Source organism: Augochlora pura, chromosome 10 (assembly GCF_028453695.1).
Source record: "Augochlora pura isolate Apur16 chromosome 10, APUR_v2.2.1, whole genome shotgun sequence".
In the NCBI taxonomy this organism is placed as follows: domain Eukaryota; kingdom Metazoa; phylum Arthropoda; class Insecta; order Hymenoptera; family Halictidae; genus Augochlora; species Augochlora pura.
Window position 1 is genome coordinate 15,647,097 of NC_135781.1, and position 27,448 is coordinate 15,674,544.

The 27,448-nt window shown below is 39.9% G+C and overlaps 1 protein-coding gene across 24 annotated transcripts in view; it reads right to left on the reverse strand.

Annotated features, from left to right (window-relative positions):
* Positions 1 to 5,895: 5,895 nt before the first annotated feature.
* Positions 5,896 to 27,448, reverse strand: part of LOC144476469 (uncharacterized) — a 434,992-nt gene continuing 413,439 nt past the window's right edge. For 21 of the 24 annotated variants that reach the window (XM_078193477.1, XM_078193474.1, XM_078193471.1 and 18 more), the window contains 11 exons: positions 24,176 to 24,358; positions 20,947 to 21,387; positions 13,396 to 13,575; positions 12,793 to 13,100; positions 12,474 to 12,717; positions 12,279 to 12,400; positions 11,958 to 12,199; positions 11,760 to 11,883; positions 11,156 to 11,490; positions 7,252 to 7,508; positions 5,896 to 6,686 (listed from right to left, as the gene is read on the reverse strand). In XM_078193477.1, coding sequence (XP_078049603.1) covers positions 6,673 to 6,686; positions 7,252 to 7,508; positions 11,156 to 11,490; positions 11,760 to 11,883; positions 11,958 to 12,199; positions 12,279 to 12,400; positions 12,474 to 12,717; positions 12,793 to 13,100; positions 13,396 to 13,575; positions 20,947 to 21,387; positions 24,176 to 24,358 — 2,450 coding nt within the window. In that variant the 3' untranslated portion in view covers positions 5,896 to 6,672. The remainder of the gene's footprint in view (positions 6,687 to 7,251; positions 7,509 to 11,155; positions 11,491 to 11,759; positions 11,884 to 11,957; positions 12,200 to 12,278; positions 12,401 to 12,473; positions 12,718 to 12,792; positions 13,101 to 13,395; positions 13,576 to 20,946; positions 21,388 to 24,175; positions 24,359 to 27,448) is intronic. The other 3 variants (XM_078193461.1, XM_078193453.1, XM_078193460.1) reach the window with 3 other exon arrangements.

The following is a 27,448-nucleotide window of genomic DNA, read 5'->3' on the forward strand; positions in this document are numbered from 1 at the left end:
GGAAAACATCCCTCTCGATGAGACGATGCGGTTACCTCGGTTTCCTCCTTCCGCCACCCCTTTTCCTACCCCTGTCAGAACCCACACCTTGCCAGAACTCTACTTGCGTATCCCGAACAGGTTACAAACGACGGGCACGGTATTACAAGCCGCAAATTACACCCCTGCCGCCCTCGCCGCCACGTGAATGTGCGAGGCCAAGACTGCTGGATTACACCCCTGGCTGCGAGAGCTTCCGCTGGAATACCTCCACGGAAACGGAACGGTCCGGGTTTCCGAGATAAATTAGGGTGAAGAATATTAACTGTCGTTAGGCAGACAATTATTGGGACACGGTAATGCGCGAAAATGCCCGGCGCTCGGAACGAAAGCGATTCCGTGCATTCGCGCGTAACGCTTCACGCCCCTACCCCCGCCGCACGTCTTTCCCATTTTCACGCGTGCGTGTCTTTTACAGCTTCATTGTATTCGCGTCAAGAAACGATCCGCGGCCGAATTGCGCGCAACAACGCGCGCCTCGTAAATAACGGCCGGCCGGCGTAATATCGACAGTGGTAAAAAGCATCGCGGAACTATCGACATCCGAACAGATATTTCACGAAGATAAACGCACTGCATAATCCCCCCGTGTAAAGTGATGTTGCGGCGGCGCTTCTTCTGTTCATAAATTACAATATTCACGGGCCCCCTCTCGTTCACCTGATGCGCTCGTTCACCCATTCGCCCCCTGCCCCGAAAGTTGCAGGAAATTTGCTACAGAATTAACGCCGTGGATTTCCTAAACGATGAATTATTACGCCATCCAAGCTGCACTTTAATCGCCGGGATAACGACGCCGCGATATCTGCTATTTCTAAGTCTGCTCCGTTAACGAGGATAAATTGACCGCTGATCGATAACCGTTAAATCGGTTCGCCAGTAGTTGAACACTTGCCGGTTCCATGCGGCTCGTGTTGAGCTCTCGTGCAGGAAGCATCACGGCGGGGAAGAGCGGAGTTGTTGCAAGAGTTTACGAGATTGTATGCGCGCCCGCATCAACCGGCGCTACGAAGGCTAGCGGCGGTGCCGAAGTCGACGGACAAAAATTACGCTGCGAAGGAGCGCGAAATGTTTTCGACTTAATCTCGCGCTGCAGCTTAATTTCTCGGAATTCTGTAGCGACTGGAGACCATGCCCGGATCTGAAGACCCTCGTTCGCCAGCGCCAGCGATCCTTTTCACCTTTTCGACCGTAATAACGCGGCACAAAGAGCCTCGCTGCGAAGCGTCGTTCCGTTAATTAATTTACACGACGGCGAGCACTGGATTAGGAAACCCGCGAACGATTGCGTTCTTCTCGAGGTGAGAGGTCTTTGGAAGGTGCGAAAACGGAATCCCGTGTCAACCTTCGCGTAACCGGTTGCTCGAGCTGAGAAAAATTTATTGGACTTTTTGAGAGCAGACATTTATCGTGCGAAAATATTCACTCACCTGGTTTGAAATGTAATTTACTTAATACAGCAGTTTCGTAATACTTCTTTAGTGTAAAATAGTTTATCAATGTCGTTGTATACACAATGACTGAAATGTCGATTGAACATCGTTTACAAGAGAATAACAATTTAAAACTATAATAAAAGAATTAACATGTATTTATTTAGTTGAGATGAATTTACTTGATGTTTCTTTTTAGTGACAAGTGCGACGAAATGGTATTTTCAACAGTATTAATAATATAATAATATTATTTTTCAATTATTTACTTGTCATCTATTTGGACTATTCAGTTTTACCATAACTGCGTATAATTCACAGTTCAATTTCAAACATACAACACAGAAGATTTCACATAGAAAAATGCATAAGATCACGTATTTTTATTAAAATAGACAAAATAAAGAAAATTTAAAACCAGTGAACTGGTGACTAATTTAACACGTTGACGCCGGCTTGACCCACCGGTGGGTCATACGTGTCAGACCCGTGAGGCGGCGTACATTTGCTTGCATTTCACAAAATAGATGCTACAAAATAGGTTTATGTTATTTTATCTGAACATTATAAACTGATATTCAATAGTAAAAACATAGAACTTCAATATTATAAACTTAACATAATTATTTAATTTTTGTAAATTTCGGGCGCCGACTCACAGAGAAAATCGTGAATATCGACGCCGGCGTCAACGTGTTAAATATTACAGATAGAGATCGTGTTCCAAAAATGTCGGACAAACCTGCAGAATTGTATACCATAGGTAAGAAGTTCAATAAAACTGCATCCGTTGTTCTGTTAGTTTTAATAAACCAAATACAATTTATTGCTTCATGATGACTCACTTACATATTTCTGCCCAGAACGCATAAAAATCGCAGATCATTTACGAGCTTTCACCGATTATCTCGTAACGACGTGGCAAATATAACAGATCACTTTTAAACACTTCCGATAAGTGCTCCTACGTAACCCATTGAACTTTTAAACCGCGTTTTTCCGTGCGCCGCGGCGAACCGGTGAAACTCGCTCGGCATGGCGGCGAACATTTTTAATTGGAACATAAATTCTCGCGATTCAGGGCCGAAAGTTTTCGCGTCGTTCGCGCGAGGCGAGGCCCGAAAGTGGGTTTCGAAACTAGAGCGAGACCAGGGAAGCGGGGACGCGCGGAGCCGTTCGTTTCAACTCGGGAACGTTTTTCGCGTTTTCCGAGGGCAAGCGGAAAATAAGGGGAAACGGTGCGCGGCGGTGTAACGCGGCGCGAATTTACGGTGTTACGAAAACGAACGTGAATAATAGACGGAGAAAGGAGTCAGTCTCGAAAGAAGACGAAAGCGTTTTCCCTACAGATGGAATTTTCAGCGCGCGCTTCACGGCGTTCGACGAAAGTCTAGAGAGTCCCGGGTCCACGGAAAATTTTCACAGACGGTAGCATTACTTTTTACGAGTGTGGCACCCTAGAGACGGACCATATACACGGGACGCGCTCTCTAACTGCTCCATATTTTATACCCTGTTGCTTTCGACGCGCGTTATACCGTGGAACAGCCAATTCTTAGGCTTCAAAATGAAAATAGATGCTACACGTGATTCAGCGGCGATAAACATCAGAATGTATAATGACCAACCGTGTCCGTTCAGCCTTCTTTAACGCTGGCGAGGCTTAGGTTCATTTGGATCCACGCTTCAAAGACTGTTATTTAAATAACAAGTTTCTGACAATTAATTTAGATTTGCACGTGTTTAGTTAAGGCCAATAGAAATAATTTCGACATGTAGAAAAGTGGTAAATAAAATTTTACAAGATCACAAAAACTTCCTCGTTTTTATTTTCGCCAGACAGATCTGCCGTTTGAATGTTAATCTCCGGATACCTACAGTATTTAACATTCGATTGAAAATTTTTTACAAAGATTCTTCATGAAAAATTATCGTCAATTTCTGCACTCGAGTGGCGACCCTAAGGCGCCACTAAAAATATCTTGCAAACTATGAGGGTCTAACTGTTGTACGAATTACAATTTCATATTTATAAAATGCAATAAATCACAAAATAAGTGAGAACAATTATTTCGGATTTAGATTTAAAATGGCTTCTCGAGTGTAAATTTTAATTAAATGACAGATTTTACCTCCATCTTATAATTTCATGTTGCGCATTAAAATACATTGATTTTGATTGCTACTAAAAACACAAAAAATATTCAAGATATAAATTAGTTCAATGTCTAGAGATTAAATCAACGTCAAATAACTCTTCACTGTCGTCAAAAACTATCGATAAATCATTGAAGTAACAGCCAAAATTCGGTTTCAAATTTTTTAAAAACGCATATGGGTAGAAATAATTTTAGTCTAAAAACACGTTATCATTGATTTTATTTATATTCATCCCTCCTGGATTACGGCAGGATATCGTCCTGACGGGGCGTTTAAATATTTGAAAACTCTCTATGAATGCATAAAAAATGCCGTGACACTCGCGTCACTGAATATTTAAGGTATGGTATTCCGCATAAAATACGACCAGGTACAAAACACTGCTTAGGAGGTTTATTAAATAGAATCTCTTTTATTTTTAATATTAAGTATTTATTACATACAAGCATTTATACAATACGAAGTATTCTTTTTTCATTTAGACATGACTGATGATATTTAGCGTTCTCAGTATTTGTATGTTTAGAAACATTCTTTCGTATGTATTGAGATTATTATTATTGTTATTATTACTATAGTTATTATTAATTACGTGTCCTTATAGAATAGATTTTAGTTAGACCGAATAGAGTAGTTTGAATAAATAAACTCGGCACGTATAGTCGTCGCGGTGCTTCCGCAGAAATAGCGACGCTGTACGTTTTTCGTTCGAACGGTGAAAAACAATGGAGTATGTCGTCGTGATCGCGTAAAACTCAATCGAATCGCTTGTTCTCGGTACCGTAGCTACGCGTTGAAGAAGCTTCAGGCGATTAGTGTGTGTACGTGCGTTCGTAGGCACGTGTACGTGTGTCCGTAGGATCTCGTATGCGCTTTCAGACCAAGAGTAGTGTGCTACAATTCCGTCGATGAAAAGATACGTCGGTTCTCGTTGAAACATTAGTTCTTAGGTATCGCGCGATTTGAACAGCTCGCTACATCAAACACTTGTCGCATGCATGCGCGTTCGAACACCTTATGGTTCAAACAGCTTCCGATTGTTCAGGGAACGAACTTACGATGATAAGCATGCGTCTTTCGAAAGAGGAATCTGATAATTTCTGGTTAACTCTGGGCTTTACTCGACGATCGCTTCCTCGTCTTTACGTTTTTGCTATTCGACAAATCAGAACGATCAGATTACATTTGATTACCATCGATAATATAGTTACCCCGCAAGTCGGCCGGTATTATGCACCACACGCGGTCAGGCGAGGTGCGGAAACACAAAGCATGCTAAACGACATCCATTTTACAATAGTATGCCACAGTAGTTAACGAACAGCTTCTGTATTAAACACCGATTACAATCGTTTGCTGAATAACATCAGGCGTTTAGAAATTCTCGTTCTCTATCTGTATGTACTAGTATGATACCGCTTTAGTCAATGAATAGCCACCGCTGTGGTGAACGCGGTGAAACCTTCCATACCGCGGGACAGTTTGCGGCGGAACGTCTCGTCGCTATTAACACGTGATCGATTAGCTCGTGTAATCGTCGCCTACGAGAAATTAAAGGGGAACTGTTGTTTTTGCAGAAAAGAAAAGAAAACCAGTGACCCGTTTCGGTTGTCGTCTCGTTTTGTTCCGCGAACGCACACAGTGGCTATTTCACGAAGCAATAATCGCCATCCTCGTCATCATCACAGCTAGAAAATTTATATTAGATCCGCGAGAAACGTAACAGTAAAATGAGAATCTAGTTAGATACCTAGAGTACCAATATTGAGGTGAGTTTTTTTTCTAAAAAGACAAACAAAAAAAAAACATAATAAACAGAGAGTGAAAGTGAGAGATAGATAGAGAGAGAGAGAGATGGAAGAGAGACAGAGCAAGAGAGAGAGAGAGAAAGGAAAAAATATATGATAAAAATAGTAAAATTGCTTGACTAGTGAGCGCACGCCCCAAAAAATGTAGTTATGGAAGAAATGTTTTTTTCCCGTTTTTTTTACATCATATCTCTGCAGAGGATCTTACTAGATATGACTTTACATAGATTCCTTTACTATATTCAAATTCTATAAGGTAATATTATTACTATTTCTTATGTAAGGACAATCATTGGAGCTTACCTCCTACGTCGTTTTGGCAGATACAGTTTCGCAAGTTTATCCGATCCGTCTTCTTTATATGTATGTATGTATGTATATGTATATGTGTATGCATGCATACACATACAAATATGTATACGTAGATGTGTACATATATATTTATAGGAATAATATTGTATGTATATATGTATATTTTTTTAAACCAATTCACATTCTTGTGCTGTGTTTGTCAAGCCGCTTTACACATTCGTTCACGTATACAAACCACGAATGTTATCGATTCGCTTCATTAAACGGATTCGAAAAATATCGATCTTCGTAATAATTTCACCTAGCAATTTCCAAAACGAACAGAAACAAAGCATTCCCAAAACAACGAAACAATTCACATAAACGTCGTTACAGAATACGGTCGACAAAAAACGTGTAATAAATAATTTAGCGTTACGCCCAATAAAAGCAAAATATGTTTTATACGCGTGATCGTTAAATAATAAATTCACGATTTTACAAAACAGGCCATTTTTTTGCATTTCACAAAAACTCCTTCAGAGACATTCGATTTATACTCTAACAACATACTATAACGGACTGAGTGCCTATTTACTGGTTGCATAATATTATTAATTAACATTATATATTATTTTACAATTCTCGTGACAACGTTTAAAGGACATCGGTAGTCTTTCTCATTGTTTTTAAGTAGTGCCCCGATTTCTCTACATAGATCTCCGTTTCTACACATCGATAGCGCTTATTTACATTATCTCATAAGTGACGTCGTTTCGAACATTATTAATTATTATTAATATTAATATTATTATTATTATTATTATTATTAATATTATTCTGTGTACCTGTATCGCTTGCTGGAAGCAACACGGTATTCTTTGTTTCGAATCCAAACTCTGTTTTCTTCCTCCGTTTCACCAGAATGTTTAATACGCGCATTATGATAAAAGATCTGCAGACCAAGAATATCGTGTTACATTTACACATACGACAGAGATTATGTGGTGTTCACAGGATGTCTTCGAAGTATTGCTACAACCCGAAACAAGGTAAATCTCAATTCAGTCCTTCTATTATTTGAATTGTGCAAAAGTCCCTCGAATATATCAAAATCATATTAATGTGAGATCAAGATGTGTACACAAGTTACACAATGTAGACAATGCAACACAATAAAGAACGTAGAAACGTAAAAACTATATTCTCTTCGTATTCTGATTTAATGCAATTAGAATAGAAGAGAAACTTACTTCCTCCATTAGAAATTCCATCATATTCCGAGGAAGCTGAAAATCTCATTAAAATTTATTCATTACGTCATTTTGAAATCATACGTATGTATACAGTCTTTAATAGTGTAAGTGCATCGAATCAGCAGTCTAGTAACGATTTCTTTCATATACCTTCGTTAGCGTAGATTCAACCAATTTCGGGTTACACCACGAGTTCGAAGACACCCTGCCTCCATTAATATTACAATCAGATGTCATTGTCGCCATAGTAACGCATAAACGTACCTGGTACTTGACTATTATCTTGCGGTTTGTTGTTTATAAAAGAATCCTGGAACGGATTTACATTGGCATTAGCAGCAGTGGGCATGTATGTGTTGGCCATTGGAGTGAAGGGTATAGCTGCTGGGTTTAAGTTCGAGTTGAGGGTGTCTTCGTTGGCCAGATTGCTGGTCAGTTGAAGTATTGGGCCACTACTGCTATTACTCAGAGAGTCGAATTCCGTTAGGTCTAACAGGTTGTTGGTCACGTTGTTTTGTTTGCTATAAAATCAGCCAAAAAGGAAACATACAGATACTAAATAATAGACACGAGAAAAACAAACTAGAGTACTACAATTGCTGTGAGCTCATTGTAATTTCCCTGAATGAAGAAAAATTACAATCACTAGGATCGGCTAGGCCGGTCGTGGACCATTCATACCCTAGATCACTATCTTACTAAACTGAACACAGTATTTACACATAATAATACAATCTTTCAATCGTTCGAATACAGAAGTGTGATTGATTATAAGAGTATCTAGAAAAGTAGACTAAAACGTTTTCAGAAACGACCAAGGAAAGAAACAGGTATACAACTATGTAATACAATCGTACTCCTTATTCGCCATAATCGTTGTTACAACAAGTCTTTGTTCTCGAAAGTAAATTATGATCGAACACGACTTATACCCGTGGTAATTTGTCTTGCATCAGCAACTAGAACGTTGTCTAATATCTCGACGTAGGCAGCTACTTTAATGCTGTAAAGCAGCTACTAAAAGCGTTCGTAAGTGTGTTTCGGAATTGATGCGGAATTCTATAGCGTAATAAGGAAACCGTACGTAGAACGCAATTCGACGCGGAAAAAAATACTGTTCGCTTGAAAAACTCAGAGATATCAATAATGTAGGCAACGTATGTACAAGATACTACCATACAGCAGGTTCCGAGATCTGGTTACAGCAATTATTTCTATCCGCTTTTGAGTTTCGGTGTACCGGATTTCTCTGACTGGTATACAAAATTACGTTATTAGAAAGTACAATTCATGCCCCGTATCGACGTGGACGCCTATAGGGGGATAGCGGAGAGTGGTGAACTGTGTGGAGCACATGTTTGTACAACGAAAGAGTAATGTCAAAATGTGTGGATATCAAATAGTACATAGCAAAAGTAGACAGTAAGTTGACACGTACTGCTGGATGATGTACAACACAAACTCAAAGAACATGTATAGAAACAGATGCCGGATATTATCCATAGGTTCCCTCAAATTTAGATGAACCTAATTATAGGTTCGGTTTCATTAAAATTAGAGGGAGCACTTAGATAACACCTCTTGTTAGAGAGCAAAGAAAAATACAAGCCACACCATATATGGATACGATTAATTGACAACATGCATTGTAGTGGTAAGTAAGAAACAAGTTAGCAGTAAGAAAATTGGTTAGTATGAACACTGGTTATGAAAAAGGCATACATGACGAGCTTCAATAAGAACTAATTGGAGGAAAGATAAAAGTAATAGCTCACCAAAGACGTCTTCGAACCATCCGAATGAAATTATGTACAATGGTGAAGAAACGCTCACGGCGAAAGGAAATCAGATCTTTGATGAGCTCGAATGAGAAAATTACAAAAACAAAACTTCTTTTCGATGAGTCATTAAATTTATACTATTTATCTTTCTTTACATTATGTACACTGAATTTATTATTGAATAGTTGGTATTTTAACGCTCTAGTTCTGTTAGTCGTTTAACATTTCCATGCTTCGTATAATATTACATGTTTCTCTTTATGCCATTAACGTATTACTAAAAAGAGTCGACGTACATATCGTTTTTTTTTCTGTATTTTTTTTCTCATTAATCATTTAATAATTCCTTCAAACGGCTACCTAAAAATAGTATACTTTTTTTAACTAATACATGATTAAATATAAATTATAAAATATATGTAAGTATAATAGACAATACAATATACATTATTCTCCATACCTCTCCGTTTTACCGTCGGATTATCATTATCGTTCTCGTAGAATTTTATTTTGTTAGTTATTGGAGAATAGTCGTGCGATTAGGTGAACTCGTTTCAATAGCGATAAATAATATGCCAGTATAATCATTTTTTTTTTTGTATTTGTCAACCATTGCTCTGACTACTTTTGCAATGTACAATATACGGAAAATTGTTTTGCGTTATAATGATAGTTTGTATAAAGCGATTTTTCTCTCTCTCTCTCTCTATACCGAGCTAAATTATGGTTTTCATAGGCAGTCCTTCCGATGTTATTCACGGGAAAGCGCAATAGACTTTGTTATTTAAACAACTATGTATAGTACATATATATTTATTTTCTTCCCTCAAACTTAATTTCTTTATGCTTTCTTTATCACAAAAAACATCTCAAACAACAGAATTCATTTTATATACAAATCAACGATTAATTCTCAGCGTACGCTTGTTTTCATACGTTCAAATTGAAAAGAAACGGATGCGGGTGTGAAACAATTAATCATTATCCGTCGCATTTCATTCGTAACTCCATCCAAAATCGTTTGCTTTGAAAATGAAATATGTTAACTTTACTAATCAATGAATATTCTTCGACTTTTCATTTCTCTAATTCCGAGCATAAAAACATACATTACAGTTAGTACAAGTATATAAATAATGTGGCACATGACCTAATCCTAATTTCACGTATCCGTTTGGAAAACAATGCTTGTACATCTAGCCATTTGCATTGGTGATAATCGGTCTCGCTTGGACAAGCGGCAACTTTTGTATAAAATAATAATTAAGGTGAGCCGCTCGTCGATGTTGCAGGATAAATATAGTGGATAAAGTGACACCATAGATAATGATTTGAAAATAGACTAGTAACTGTTACAAACTTCACGATCGGTCGTTTATAGTTTACGCTCAGTGTGCGTGTGGATCAATCAATCGTGAATCTATAAATAACATTCATTACATAAATGACTAGAGTATTACCCTGAATCATTCGAAATACAGCGTTTTTACTTTGTTTTTATGCACTCAACTATTGTTTCTCATTCACGAATACGTCAGATTTGAACATTCACAACATTCTTCGATATCAATTGAATTGTATTCCAACACTGCAATTTCACATGTGTCGCGTCTGTCGATTCGAACTGAGTTTGTTAATTTACTCTTTTTACCATTTTTCATTTTTAAAGACTGAGCATTACGTTCTCCTTTACATGAACGCCACTAAAAATCAGTCAACATGGTTACGTACGTAATGGCTAGTATTGTGCAATTGTTCATGTTAAGTTAGTTATAACGGTTAACCATAATCCTTCCTCCAGGATATATATCGCGTCGTGTTCATTGTAGTTCTAGATAATAGTATATGCACTTATCAGAAACAACGTTCCGAATTTTGTTGATTGTTAGAAAAACAATTTTCCAGTCGTTTAGAACGGTGTTCGTTCATGGAAAAATATCTCTTACTTTATAGCGACTCGAAAATTCAAACCGAATATGTTCAAACACGTTTCGTAGAGACTCCAATAAGTGTCTAAGTATAAGTAGTGTACGCATGAGTTTGTATGTATGCGTGTGTGTACGTCTGTGTATGTGTGAGGAATTAGCGGTGTCAATAAAACGCTAATCTGTTTTAAGCCTTGTAAAGGACGCTTATTGTCGAACGATCTAAAATCAAATGAACTTACAATTCTTTGAGATGCTCTTCGATGTTATCTTTCAATCTAGTTCTGTTCGTGATCTACCCTCTGTTTTTCATTGATCGATGAGAAATCCAGTTATATCATGGGCTTGTGTATTTTTCGTATGGTGTCTCGGTGGTTATCAGTAATATAGCTCTTACACGTTTAAAATGGTAAATGTCCTCACGAATCTCTTAACTGCTTAAGGTTTTTTTATTATACTTACACGGTAGCATTGTCCAGTGTAATCGTTTGACTGTTGATACCGTTTCCGTGATTCGTATGATGACCGTTCAGTTCTTCCTCCACGTTACCCTGATTATTATCCAATACAATTTTACTTTCATTAATGCCGTTACTATGCGTGCCGTTGTGAACGATGTCCGTTTTTGTGTTGCTTTCCGCGTGATGAGCCCGTTGCTCCCCGCTAATGAACTGCTGAGTTGCCTCGGATATCAGACTGGCCGTCATTACATCTTCAGCTTTGTTACCTGGTACCGGTTTGTTCTCATCGTTCGGGCTGTTGTCTTCTTTCAACTTATCGCCGTCACCGCCTTCGCCCTACACCGCAAACATAACAAGATCATTAACAACAATGGAACATAAGGTGAATGCTTGGAAGACTTGAAAAGTGGCAATGAATAGTGATGTGATATTTTCAAACATTTATTTTATCTTATGCTAATAGATAAATTGTTCCGTCAATATATGCTTTTTAGGCTTTCTGGTATGTCATGAAATGTTTGAAAAGTAAATATATTTTACGAGAAAATCGACCAACGATTTGTTTATTACCATACCAGGACAAAACCTGGATAAACTCAGCGTACCTTGGTTGGCGTGTTACTCTGGTTCTTTCCCCGAGTTCTAAGCATGATCGCCTCGACACGTTTACGTCTAGCAAGTCTTTCTTCTTCCTCCTTTTTGAGGCGTTCAGCCATTTCGATGCGTTGTCTGTAACGATATTATATATTCTAATAGACTGAAAATGCCAAGCGTTGGGTCGCTTATCGCAAAAGCAGTCTAACCTTTCGGCTTCTTCCCTCGCCTTTCGTTCGGCCTCTTCCTTCTCCTGTTTCTGACGAGCCTCTTCCTCTCTTCTTCTCCTGTCTTCCTCCTCGCGACGTTTCGCCTCCTCGATAGCCAATCTGAGCCTCTGTTCCTCTGCTTCGCGAGCTTCGTTGGCCAGGCGAAGCGACTCCTCCTCCAGACGCCGTTGCTCTTCTTCTTCGGCGCGTAATCTTTCAGCCTCCAAGCGCGCTTCTTCTTCCTATTGAGAGAGTTTTTACATGAAGCTTCGTGCCGCCCTATAATAAATCATTCTACGCGAAATCTTCTTATGCACCCACCTGACGTTGACGCTCGAGTTCGGCTTCCCGCTCCGCCTGTTCCCTTGCTAATCTCCTGCGCTCCGCAATGGCTGCCTTGGCCTCCTCTTCTGTGGTAATCCTGATCTTCGCTATCATCGAGGCTGAAAAAGTATCGATCATGAAACGATTCTCGGTCCCTAATACATCGACACCGTCCATTAAGCAGCTACTCACCCGACATATCGACTTGTTCTTCGATGTTGTTCTCCGATTTCGCTTCGACCTCCGCTGGTGGCTTCTTTTCCTGCTTCTCTTCTTTCTTCTTCGGCGTTTCTTGAGCTGGCGCGGCTGTCTGGTTCTCTTGGTTCAGATTGCTCTCGTCCTTCGCTTGCTTCGATACCGGCGCGAGATTGGACTGCTCGATGATGACCGACTTCTTCGTGTCCTCGGTGCTTTGTTCCGCTGCACTGATCTCCTGCTGCAACCCAGAACGCAATCGAGTTAGCTCGAAGGTGCATGACGAAGGTTCGCTAGACGAAGGGGAGACAATTACCTGTGACTTTTCCGTTCCCTGGTCCTTCTTCTCCTCCTGTTTGTCCTCTGCTTTGATCTCTTCCTTGCCCTCGTTCTTGATGATCTCGCCGGAACCCTCCCGGATAAATGGTTCGTGTTCCACCCCCGGGCTTTGGAGTGGCGTTGCTTTCGGGGTTATCCGCGGGGACGCTTTCGCGCTCTTTGTCAACTTCTCCGTCGGCTTCTTGATCTCGGTCAATTTTTGCGAAGAAGATTTCTTCGGAGTGCTGTGGACCTTTGGCAGTGGTGGTTTCGAATCCTTTGACAGTTTCACATCGCCGAGCAGATCTGCGATTAGATTCGGAGGATCACGACCGGTAACGACTCTCTCGTCCCATCGTACAGTACATAGTATTTCAATGTGCAATTTCTAATTACAGTTAAGAAAAAAAAGAAAAATAATTGAACTGAAACCGTAAAAGATAAATAATGTAAACAAATAGTTCTCAGAGATTCGAAACAAATGGAAAAGTATAATTATGGTTGGCTGGGGAAAATGCAGGACATTTTCACCCATGCGAACAGTGGGGACGGCGGACCGTGTTCACAATTAATAAGAGAATTGAAAAAAGGGCATGCTCACTGTGTCGTTCTGTGACCGAAACACCGGTACCGGCAATAGAAGCAGGTCGCGGCCGACGCGGGGCAGTCGTACGGAGACGCAGATTGACGTTACTGCTGCCCACGCTGCTGGCGCTTTGCTGGCTCATGGAGCTGTGCGGTCGTGATGGGCTGTTCGGTGTCACCTCCCCGCTGCGGATGCCTACGCGTACCCACCCAAGGTGAACATCTCTTCATTTACGTGCTGTTAGGCTTATATGTCCGCGCGTATGTGCAACAGAAACGAAACGCGGCATCTTCGCGTCGCGTCGATGCGACACTTCGCGGTTAATTAGCTGTCAGAGGCCTGCGGCTGCACGCGTATCCTTTTCGGGGAACTAGATCCCATGACATTGAGAACTTCGACCGGCGACGCACAAATTAACCTTGGACGCTCCGAAAATCGATCGTAATAACGTGATCTCTACGAAAATTTGCTAATACTGCTAATACGAATTTCTTAGTTTTTTCTCGCGATGGGACTAATTCTTAGATCAACCTCTCGCACTACGATTTCATTAGCCTTTGTTTGTTACTAATAAGTTGCTATGTCGAACAAACAATTTATACTTCTTGTATACCAACCATTACGTCAATGTTTAAATATTAATGTTGGATGGACAGAATTTAACTTCGTTTTGATAGATGCGGATGACGTACATATTTAGTAGACCATGTTCCATATCTTCGTAACGAGTCTGACACGATATTATAGGGAAAAGGTTAATACAAGGGTGAATCAAATTCCAACCAACTTTGTAATAAAAACTTATAATTCTTTGGAGACATTTGGGGTACCTTTGGGAACGTTTTATCATATGTAATCCTATGTAATTTAATAAATACATATAAAATAAAAATTATCTGTATCCGTTCCATCTTGTAATACTTTTTGTAAGTTGAAAATAATGTATGAATGCCCTTCAATTCTTCTAATGATTCTATTGTTTTAAATTGCAGCTATAAGTTTTTCTCATGAATGCAGAAAAACCGTAGTCTAATAATAACATGTCATTTGCATAAAAATTACTCAAAGAAAACTGTATAAAACTGAAAAAACGAAGAAAATAAAACGGCCGTAAGAAATATGAAATTAAGGCTCTTCAGAATCGAAGCGTTAGATGGACTACCATGTTAAGACGCGTTATTTGACCAATGAGAAGAATACACCTCCGAAACAATCCGGAAGGAGACTACTCCCTTTAATTACCCGACGCGTCCAATTTCTCTGTTTGTTCGTGACTTCCGAGCTTAACTCCGCGCGATGTTTGAGTGGATTAATTGAATCATAGTGAAAGGTGGGGACGTAGTCGATCCAAGGTTGTTACTGTTCGCGCCGGACTGTATCATCGCGGACCGTAATTTCACGCGTTTCGAGAGTCCGCGAGTGAATTCTGGGGGAAATTACTTAACACAGTAATAGTAAATGGAACAGGGTGAAGTGGAGGGAGCGACCTCCATCGATCAATATTGGCTGGTCACGAGTGTATCAATTCGTCTTCCGAGTCCCGGCGAAGTTTCTTTCGATGCCGGCCGGGTGATTTTATTCTGTAAAACGAACGACGTGCTTCCGGCAGCCTCTGACAGACTTGCTCTCGTGAATGACCGCGATGATTCCGCGCGTATCGAAATATCCTTATAAGTTAGTCTCTTCTTTTCTTCTTTTCGCCAACATTTATGTACAAACGAACGAATAGCGAAAATCAAAGAGAGAACAAGCACCACCACCAAAAACTGTTGTTTGTCTGTGCCGATTTTTGTGTATGTACATCGAAATCGAAAATGATAAGAGGGACGAAAACAAGCTGAAACGAATATGCGGAAATAAATCATAAACGGTCGCGAAAGAAAAGAAGATTTTGAACACCGAAAAAGAAAATACAGCGAATCAATGTATTGCACACTAAATACGATCATGGATGGTCATTTGTACAGTTTGCAACGTTGTGAATGCGACGTATATGTATAAATGTATACGAGTGATCGAGATACGAATATAAATATCGTGTGTAGCTTACCAAAATACGTTAGACCGTCACCTCTGGTAGACGAAAAGCCAGGGAGTGAGTACTGTCGTTTCTCTTAGCAGGAGCGTTTTGTTAATCAATCCGGAGCGCTTTAACGTGCAGATCGACAACGCGAGAGAACTCCATGCATACGCGCGTACGCGTGTACGTGCAGTCGTACGTTGGTATTTAACAATAGAACTACCGGACTCGTCAACAAGACGGATTTAACACTTTTTATCTTGCAATAATTTCGAATGCCGAGATATTTTTATGGTGTCTTTTAAAAGGCGACACAAACTAATCACTTTCAGCGCTCGGTAGTTTTAGTGTTAAGTTGACGCACTACTATTTCGTGTTCGGACAATGACACTCCGCAGTTTTTACGCTATTACTCGAGGTCACTGTGAGCGATTGTTTACAGTACGCGAACAGTGTCTCAGAACGGGTTATCTTTAATTCGCTGACAATTATTTCACCGATAATGCTTCGTCCACACGCTTTCACCGACACCCCATTTTACTGACACGTTGAAATCATCGACAAATATTACTATCGACACTTTGTGTGTATGTGCTTGGATGGGAGTTTCGTTATATTGATTCTCAGCATCCGTCACAGCGGGAACAGTTAAATCGGTGCCCGATAGTTAATGTGTGATACATATATTTTAAAACATTGTAACTGTACACTGAAGAGACGCGTCGACGTGATGTTGTTGCTGGTGATACAAATGGTTGGACCATGATGCGTCCAAACATTGTGTATAAGAAATGTAACTGTTACCGACAATACATTAGAACAGTCATTAAACTGTAAACCTACTTGAAAAAGAAGAGGAGACGAATGGTAGGAAGAAAGAATTTTAAAAAATATGTACTACAAAATCGTAAAATTTACACAGAAATTAATTTCTTTAAAGCATTAGCATAATTCCATTTATAACTAAAGAGATAGTTAATAATTCTCTATAGTAATGGAATATTAATAATATTATGACAATATAATACGATATAGAATAATGTAATGTAATGTAGTAATCAGATAATTTATTGCTCAGCTATTTAATTAATAGTAGCAAACATATATTTAAGTGTCAACTTTTAAGTTGCTTTACATTCGTTAGAATCGAAGTTTAATGTATGACAATTGATAAATACATTAATTAATAAAGTTCTAATGTAACCATACCATTATTGTCTCTATTTCTAGATTTTTTTGTCGGTGAAATAAAAGTCTATGCAAACATTTGTCTGTCATCTCAACCTGTCAGTACATAAACAATGTTGGTGAAATGCTGTGTCATTGAAGAATATCGTCACTGAAAACATTGCCGGTGACATAATTGCCAGTGATTTCAAGGCAACCCTTTCAATACACCATTGCGTACTAAAACGAAAGCACTGCGCACCGTCAAATAATTGTTCTCCGAACTTGGCTAGTCGGAAAATGACATGACGTAAACAAATTCTTATCTGGTTAATAAACATTTGAAATTAAATACATTCACTTATATGTAATTTGTTTAGTTGAAACTAGAATGCTTCCTAATTCTGGTTAAATGTTCCTTATCTATAGCATAACAAAAACGAGAATTCCACGCATTATTAATGTACAAAGAAATATCGAAAGAACAAACTCGAACAAACATCTATAAAACTTGCAATATCAAAAGAAGGAACGAATTAGGTAGAAGAAGAAAAGCAACATTTCATCAAAATGAAAAATTATTGTTAGTAATTAAGAAAGCCGTTTGTCAGTATTAAATAGATGAATGCAGAGTTAAAACTGTCGACAGAAATTGTAGACATTGTTGCATGAAAACGTTTAGATTTAACTAGAAAAAAAATTCGAACAAACTAATCGCGTTCTAGAAATCTATAACTCGCAGCGACGAAACCAAGCTTGAATAACAATGATTATAAAAATTTCGCTTACTGCTCATTTTCACGACATCCTGTCATCATTACTGTACTAAAACAAGCGTCAACTCTAATACCGACGCGACTGAATGTACAACGTTGTTAATTATCGATAGTTAAGAAAAGATAGAAGCGTGGAACGCTTGGTAAGTCGTTTTGTTAGTTTCCGTTGAATACGCAAGCGTGTGTATTCGCCGTCTCGCGTTAATGTCGGGAACTTATCCGAAACGATCGTGCGACGATTTTCTGGCTTATTGATTCACAATGGCTCCTCCTCTCTACGTTTGTGCATGCATGTGTGCACCCAACTCGAGTTAGAACGAGTACTACATAAACCAGTGCTATACAATCCGTGGTTCTGTAACTTCGAGACCTGCCCCCGCTACGGAATGATTCATATTTCGCGTAATTCTGAACGAAGCAACAGGTACGAGAAGATCACAGTCCTTAAAAATGTTAAATGGTCAGAAACTGAGAGAATTTCCTCCGCATACGAATGCATTTATAGAGAGCGACACTGCATTTATAGAGAGCTCTACTACGGTAATTAACATGAAATGATGCTATCAGCAAACATAATAGAAACGGCGCTTGTGATTGCGTGGAATTCAACATGATGCCATTATGAGATGTAAATCCAGCAGTTTTTACGTAATGGATGTATTTCCCCTCGCTTAACATTCTCAGAGTTATGCCCACTATTTGTTGGAACCCCCCCCCCCCCCCCCCTCTCTCATTCACATCAATAATTTCTGCTCCATTACGTTTAACAACTGAGTGAATTAAAGAGCCACGGTAATTTTAAAACGTCCATTTTATTCAATATGGTTTCTGACTAAGAATCGACGTGTATTAAACGGAGATTACTGTATTTACTTCTGAACAGACTACTGGAAGGTATATATTTCGTAGATCGCTCAATTCTAAAGTTGCAGTGATGTGCGAAGGATTTCATATAACAGTTATTTTACTTCGTATTACGAAAGTAATATTCGAAAGATACGTCAGTCAATTTGAAGTCACCGTCTGTAATCACAATTAGAATATTTGAAAATTCTACTTTCCACAGGGAACATTTTACTTTCCATTTTACTTTCATATCAAAACGTATATATACAGGGTGTCGCAAAAATCACTCGCAATCGAAAAATGAGAATTTCCTGAAGTCATTTCATGTAACATTTTTCTTAGTGCAAATGTAATCCGCGGTTTTGTTTACGAATTATTAATGAGGAGCAGTGACCAATAAGAGACGAGATCAGTTGGCGTTAGGCGAGCCCAGCCAATGAATGGACTGCGCTTAGTTCGTTCGATGGTTCCACCGCCTTACACTAACTGAGCTCGCCTCTCATTGGCTACTGTTTTTTTCTGAATAACTCGCGAACAAAGCCACGGATTGAATTTGCACTACGGAAACAGTTACATCAAGTGACTCAAGGAATCCTTCGTTTCCCGCTTGGGAATGACTTTTGCAACACCTTGTATGATATATGATATTTGAATTACAAAATGTATACACTGAACTATATTTTCATACTACTTTAGTAACTATCTAACTCTCTGATGGGGGCAACATCTCGAATCAGCCAAATCTATGAATAGCACTGGCGCAAATCTTCTTCGTTTCTTCTCGAATCCACTGAATAACCAGAAACTTCCACGATACCATCGTCCGTAGAAACACAAAATTAGTAAAAAGCAGATTTCGCGAGAACATCGTCGGCGAGCGATGCAAAAATATGAGTCGGTCAACGGCATTTGTTATGTACACTACTGTCACGAGTATTTGCTCATTTGCGATTTCTATGCTACGTGTTAACAATTCTATAAGAACAACGCGTTTGATTTTCGCAAGCGTTACTGCGGAACTACGCTATGTTTCACATTGATTAAATAGTGGTAATTTAAATTAAATATTTTACAGTACCTTCAGGACGTAAAGACTCGAGAAATCACTTTGTGTATTGACGATATAATGCACAGTACTTCTAATCAAATACTAAATTAGCATTTTAAGTATATCGCATACAGTCTCTTTTTAATATAAAATATATGTCCATAATTGAAACATGAATTGTACTTTCACGTGTATTCTTTAAAGGAGAACTTATGTTAAACCGTCCATCGGTGATGATACGATTTTCAATGTACTCTAACTGTTAAGTAACAGATGGCAAAATGATTTCCACTGCACTAAAATAAGAAGATCAATGCGTATTTCATTGAACAAAAAAATGTATAGATGTCATAAATGTTTAAGAATTCGAACGAATTTAGACACGACTGTCATGAAATCATTAAAAGGATCCGTCGACAGAATGTGTACAAGACAACAGACTAGAAGATTGTGCTTGTTAACGATAGGTTGACATCGTCACTTCGACCAATATGAAAATTATGTGGCTAGCAACCAATCAGACCTGCATTCCGGCGACGCACGACATACCGGCGCCGAGGGGTTAACAAACGAAGCCCTGATCCGTATCAAATACTTACTGACAGTAACGTACAAGAAGGATGCTAAGCGGCCGCGACTCGCCGACGAGAGTACAGTATTCTCTCGATAACTGTCCCAACTTCGGGTCCACCGATTGCTACTTTCTTATGGTGTTTCGAACGTAGAGAAAGAGTTATTAAAATGGAAAGAGGTTGACGTTTTTTAGCGAATCAGTTTCTATCACCGTACTCGTTTCGTTTCGGTGATTAAAATTACACCAGAACAAAATGTTATTACGATTCGAATTACTTATGTAATAAATTGAAGCTTGGAATTTAAATCGCATTGTTACGTATATTATCGTGATAATCTATATAATCTAAATGTTATAAATATAAATGTTACTCGCTTCTTAAACGAGTAATAAATCGAAATGAAATTTGATTTTTCTGTTGTCAAAGTCTAGAACGAAAATAGATGACAACACAGAAAAAACAGAAATTGATAATAAAAAAGGCGAATACGATGCTAAAAAATTTGTTCATCGAAAAACACGAAATAAGGGAGTTTAATTATGTATTTAAAGGTCTGAGCTTTCGTTTCTAACACTTCTATTTTCCATCTCTCTTTCACTTTCATTCGTCGCTCTCTTTCACGTCCGAAACATCAATCGTTTATTACTAAACTGTGGATTTTTATGCAAAATAAAAATTATCAGCACCGATGGCAAGGAAAAGAAACCAAGCATCAACCTTCCTTCAATCATTTTAATAGATTGACAATACATAGACGTTTGAAAATACTTTCAATTTTTACCGAGTTCGAAATTGCAACCAACCAATTTTGCCATAAATGCATCAAATCCGCAGTCTATTTATTGCACAAGTAATTATAACCGTAAATATATCGTGCTTGATATTATCTTAATGAGGTAAACGAGACCGGCGAGTTCCGCCGACACGCGACCCTTAGCTGACTCGGTTGTCGGGCTTGTTTAACGGTTCACTGGTTTCAGGGGAAATTCCCAGTGGCGGGGAGAGAATTTTGACAGTAATCGTCTAGGTTATCGAGAGAATACTGTATAGTATATTTACATGTGTGCGGCCACGTTTACGACAGATAGCGATGGGGCTAAGATCTCTGAGTTGAGTGCACAGGTACGACCTTACCTTGTTGCTGGTGGGTCTGGTGCTCGCGGGCCTTGCGGCGCAGCCTCTCGGCCCTCGTTGGTCTCGGCATCGGGACCGCGCCCGGCAGCGTGCCCATGCTACGTGAGTTATCTGAGCGTTTTAGGCTCTTGCCGCCGGACGCAGCTAAGTGTGACATGCTGCGACTCATGCTAGAAGCGCTCAGAGGCTGGCTTTGCTGTTCCGTCAGTGTGCTAAGTTCTGTCGGACGTTTCCTAGGCTGCGCGAGCTGGTCCAGCCTGGACATGGAGTAAGTCCTACCTGGCGAACGTGTGAAGGCCTTCGCGCTGGAGCTGCGTCCCGACGACGGCGGCCCATCGCGTGGCGACGGTATCGTCGGCATCAGATCGGTCCGTCTCCTGTTCACCCGCAGGTACACCGAGCTTGGTGTTCCCGGCGCCCCGTCGCTCTCCTCACCTGCAACTAGTTCCCGGGTATCGTGAAGCACGGCCGGCTGGAAACGCGCGGCACACACCGCGGCATACAGGACAATGTGTACACATACAAGCCGCGCACGCACTATCCTTCGACATCGCAACACAAACTTATCGCGGATCGATCGACCACACACCGTTCAACACGCACTCGAACGCTCCAATCTTCAATGGCCGGCTCTTATCAGGGACAACTATTACGGCCCACGCGAGAACGTTGCGGATTTTCGACGTTGCTCGTCAAAACAAATATACGAAAGAGTAAAAGGATTTATTCTGCTAATTAACGAAGGATTAAGTCCATGGTTGGCTGCTTGCAATTAATGGAGACATCCGTCGCGTCGCACTCTACGTTGAAGATCCGCAATCTAATCGTGAGAATTATTTATTTCGTTAGGAGTAATTAGAAAACAATCACTGTTAAATATCTGGTTCTTAAACTGATTTCGTAAAAATGTAGGCTGTTACCTTTGTTCCCTGGTTTTCATAGATTCTTGTGCGGTGATTACAAATGCGTATAATTTTTCTTTCCTTCTGTGCGACGATGTTTTTTGCTTTAACGGCACTGGTACTTTTTATTACACATATCCCTTTAAGGAATAATTAAGTTAAGAGCAGCACCAAAATTACGCCAATTTATATAAATCCTTCTTACAATATAAATCGTCAATTGTGTAAAATTTATGACAAAAGTCTCACAATCCAATAGTATCCATAATTACATTTTACCTAACATCACTACTTTACGAAACAAACTTGAGAATAACTTTGTAAAATAATGCTTTTTCATTTCAATCACTATTCAAAGAGATGCTAAGAGATCCGCAATTCCATATACGAACTGCATAATCGTTATTATTATGCACGAAGAAATTTAGAAGTGTTTACGCTATCGTATGCACCGCACCAAATTCTGCAAGAAACGGCCAGCGAAAATTCGAGATTACGAGACACTGTGCAAATTCGTTGAACAGTGTGGTAGTGTGTATACACATGGCATTCCCTGGTTTCGACTACTTCGACACAATTCGACGCTCTTCTCCATGCTGTTTTGTGTTCGTTTGTGTTCACGTATGTCTGTGGTGTGTACTCGTATTGAAGCGAAGGAAACGTGCACGACACTGGACGTCGTCCGACGAACAGAAGTGGAATTCGTTGCGAAAGTGTCGTCGAGACGCGTGTCGACGGATGTTGGGGATGCAAGGGGAACAATGCGGAGTTGAGAGAGAGACGTTACGATAGCATTACGGATGAGGCGGTACATGCAAACCGGTTCAGGAGTCTCCTCGCTTTGACGGCTACGAAAAATCGATGGGCTTTTTCTGCGGACAACTGTAACAGCTGATACCTAGACAACCGCATCAGCTGAAGCACCATAACCTACGATAAAATTGTTATTCGTTATTAATTAGTAGGCTACGGATTTTATTGCTACAAAATTTGGTATCTGCGAATCAAAACAATCAAAATGTTAACCCTTTGCGATCGTATGTCTACTCTCAGCCAACAAAGTTATTTATATTTTTCTTTTTACATAAACTTAAAATATATTGTTGTGTTACGAGTATCTAAACTTAAAAAGAATTATATTATACATATATTCTTAATACGACCGCAAAGGGTTAAAAGCATTTAATATTGCCAATATATTATTTGCGATCTACCAGAATTATTAAAGAAGGAATGCAACTTCAACCTTTTGCAATATATGCATGATAATTTCGTTAAAAATTCGCAGTCTATTTAATAGTTCTATTCCGAAAATTGCCCAAAGTACCAAAGGATCGCCAGAGCAAGAAGGGTCCCTTCCATTGGAAATTTCATGCATGCAGTGTTCTCGTGTGCGTGTAAAATTAATGGTTCGATGCGTGACAAAAGTAACCGGTTTTAACGCATCCGATTCGTTGAGATCGTTGAACGTGGAATAAAGTGCGGGAACGCGCGTACTCGACGTCGCTAAGCGTCCGTACGCCGTTCCATCGAACACAGAGCTCGAAATATGAAAACAAAAAGCATCGGTGTGAAAAGTTTGCGAATGACGTGGGTGTATGGTTGTGCTTCGCGATGGTAATAGGTAACACAAACGGTAATACAAACATACGGGGAAAACAACGGAAAATTCTCCTATCGTGTATCTATGGAAATCGAGGCACCTCAGCTTCTCGTCTATCTGATCTCGAGCGAGACTAATCGTACGGTAAGAACACTAAAGACAACAACGCTACTATTACGAGGAGGAACAGTTAAACAGTTACACGCGTTCTATTGAAGTAACACTTATCTAAAGGATGGTTAGTATAAACAATAGCCCATTACAGTGTACGTAAAAGTGTTAATATTGTTAGTGTAAAAAAAAATCTCGAATAGCGTTGGATGCAAATGATCAACTATAATTGCGCGAGCTTGCGTCGTCGATGTCGGCTCGCGGAATCGTTAAAAAGAAACGGGAACTCTGAGGAGAGACGGCAATGAGAAAAGAAAATTCGAGAGACGAGTGTCTAAGGCGTAATTAAGCTGTAACAGTTTTTCGCATCGACGTCGCACAGCCTCGCGTGTAACGCCCGACGAGCTGGTTCGGTAAACATTCAAATGTGCTCCGAGAGCTCGTCGGCGCGTTGAACGAAAGTGACATGCTTGCAAGAGAGTAATAATCCCGCGCGTGTGCTAACGGACGAGAAAGACACAAGGATGTATGTCGACAGCTCATTCTGGGACAACAGAACAAATCTCCCAGTTGCAGACTCCTCGTTTATAGTTTCGAGGAGCTCAGGACTCACCACTGGCAGCCCGCTGAATCATCGGACGCCTAGTGTCGCTATCGGACTTATCATCGATGGCAAAGATGTCAGTTGTAGGAGGCAGAGAGAGGCTGGCTCTCTTATGTTTGGCGGGGGTTAAGGGAGGATCGGGGCTAGAATTCCAATTGAACACCTCGTACATGGACGAGGACATTCTCATATCTGTAAACAAACCATTGAATGCTGCAACATTAGCCACCTTCCTTCTACCTTCTCCTTCTGCTTTTCATTGGATTTTTTCTTTTTTGGGCTCACCCTCGGGGCATGTGACTCGATAAGAAAATAATGGAGTAAAGTTGCCTAGTATGAGAACCTCTATTAATACGAGACCCTAGCTTACTTAAGTTACAGTTCTCCCAAGAGTCGCAACGACATATCCTTGCTGCGTATTAACCTTACATTTATTTTTTGGCGTCCAGTCTAGCGCCGCATCTTATTTATAAAATATTTTGCGAAAAGTTTTTGAAAGGGTTCGATTCTATTACCAATATCTTAAATATGACGAGCGTATAATTATTTCATAAATACTATTGCATAAAGAATTCATTGCATCGAAGTTCTTTAATATTTGTCATGTCATTATTTCCAAATAAGAGACCTTTGAAAGTCCTGATTACCATATTAAACAAACAAGACAATTTCCAAAAGACCACTAAAAGGAAACGTATGGAAAATGATAGCTGAATAGATGATAAATAAATTATTATATTTCCTTTATTACGGAGAAGCGGAATTTCTTTCTCCGTATTGTAGTAGATTGCAACGGAATGAACATTTCACTGTATCTGCTTGTTACGAAAATGCTATTCACTAAAAATTGTGACTTAAAAAACTGAGTCTCATATTGGGCACCATTACTTTAAAGGGGTGAGTATTAGCGTGAGTTAGATTAAGTGCGGTTCACAGATGCCGTAAAAGTACAATGCGCCCGATAGAGCCACCACCGGTAAGTAGTACGGGTAACAGCGGATGCAAAGGGATCTTAATTACCAAAAGGACATCTATCCGCAGCCGTGGTAATATTCTGTAGTTTATTACGTTTACTCGGGGTCACATCTCGCGCTACCTATTCTCTCTATGTACTCTAACGCTCGGAGTTCGTATAACGCGTTCGGATTACGGGAAGTCGGAGAGCGAAGATGAGGTGCTTCTCATGTGTACATGAGGGTGGACTACTAGGCTAGCAAATGAACGGAGCCCCGGAAACGAAAAGAAACTCTCTCTCGATATTCTCAGTGTCGCGATAACTCGAAACGTCGTCTAGAAATGCGAAGATCGATGAGTAACGTGGCTGTAACAAAAGCAAATGGTCAACTGAACGTGAAAGGTGGAAACGTAACCGGGGATGGTAGTGTACAGTACGAAATACGGTAACGCAACACGATAATAACTAGATTGCGGAGTTTTGCGCAAACCCGAATGTTTCGAACTAAATGCCGAACCAATAGGGCTCGGGTTCGGGACCCGAGATGGAAAAGTTACGATATATGTATAGAGGGGGCGAAACTCCGCAGTCTAACGACAACGCTAGAGGATCGACTCATGCTTTATGAAGCTTCGGTCCATGAGCAATGGTAGAAGTCGTGTAAAGTATCATGGGTCGTGTGTTGGTGATCGATGTGTAGATATGTTACGAGAAAAGGGTGGAAGCGCCGCAACTTTCTCCGAAGTCCGCGGAACTCCGGCAAGCGTGGGGTTGCCGGAGTTTCCGAGGCTCGTAACGACACTGGTCGGAAAATTGGCGAACAGATCTGAAAAATCGTGTCGGAAAAGAAAACAGTAACAGCGCAAGAATAAGCGAATGTTCGTTTATCGTTCGCTCGTCTGCGTAGTTTTCTGGAACGATGTGCATCCATGCGTTACGCACTGCGGCATCGATTGCGTAACTATATCGAACTATAAAAGCACTGTGTGATGGGAAAAGAACGCAGTGAGGAAAGAAGCGGCCTTCGTTTGCTGCGATTTTCGATCCGGCGACGGCAGTTTCTCAGACTCTCCGGTGCCAACGTCGAACAAGGATTATCTCTCACACCAACGACACGATTCACTAACGATTCTTACACGAACTCGCAACCCTGACTCTATTCTTGCGCGCGGTGAACTGCTGCCCACCGACAGACGTCAAACATCTGCGAAAGGAGACGACGGTAATAGATGATTCCGCTTACGGAGTACATACTCCGCAATCCTTGTGCTCCATCAATTTATATTTGCTATAGCGGGAAATGCATTCGGCGTCTTCAGAATATTCGAAATTTTAGTTTCTTTGAATTTAATGTTTTCGCAGATATATGTGGACAACTTATAAAATGAAACAACTCGTTATGTTATTTTAAAAAAAAGAGCATAACAGTTTTATAACTATTATCTCAAGATGTTTACTTAAATTTTTAAACGATAATAATATGAATTTATCATATTTTTGTAGCTGTTAATGCCGCCAATGTATTTTTGCCCTATGAGACAGTTGTGATACATTGTCTCATTTTCTAATAAATAATAAGGACAAAAGCAAATCACGTTCTTTAACTTATTTATCTGTATGTATAACAAAAAATTGACATAACAAAATGATTAATATGATAAAATCAGTTCATGCCGGTGCGAGCTGAAAACGAACATAGCGAAAAGTAATAAACATAATTCAACTCGTTTAGTCGAATTTAAGAAGACTTGTTTAATTTTAGAAGATGTCCACCTATACTTGTCCAGAACTGTCGTCTAACTGTAAACAGGGAAACGAAATTACTTTCTGGGAAAATGATGCCATCGGGCGCCAATTAAATCGAGTCTGTTTTAAAGACGTTCGAATTTCTTTGCTCGAAATATAAGACTTCGGAAGATACGTCAATTTTTCAACAGGATTTTAATTGCTTGTATAAATAAATGTACAGAAATGCAAAAACAGTACAGGACGCGTATTGTTTGTACAAATCCATCGAATGGAATGATAAAATCGAAGAGGCCAAAATTGGAGCACAATGTTCCGATAGATAGCGTTACACATTGCGAATATGTGCAACTGCTATTTCGTTCAGGAAACACCGCGAAATTTTATCAAAAGCCGCGGTGGGTGTCAGGAAGCCCTTTGTCTGGTTGATTCCGGTTACAGGGAGGCTTTCGCAGCGTGAGTCGTATTTCTGCCAGCATCGGGTTCCACCGAACACCATTAACAAAACGTATTTACGATACCCGCTCGATTTTGACGTCTGTCTCACCTGTCTCGCGATTCGACACCGACCGGTCGAGTTA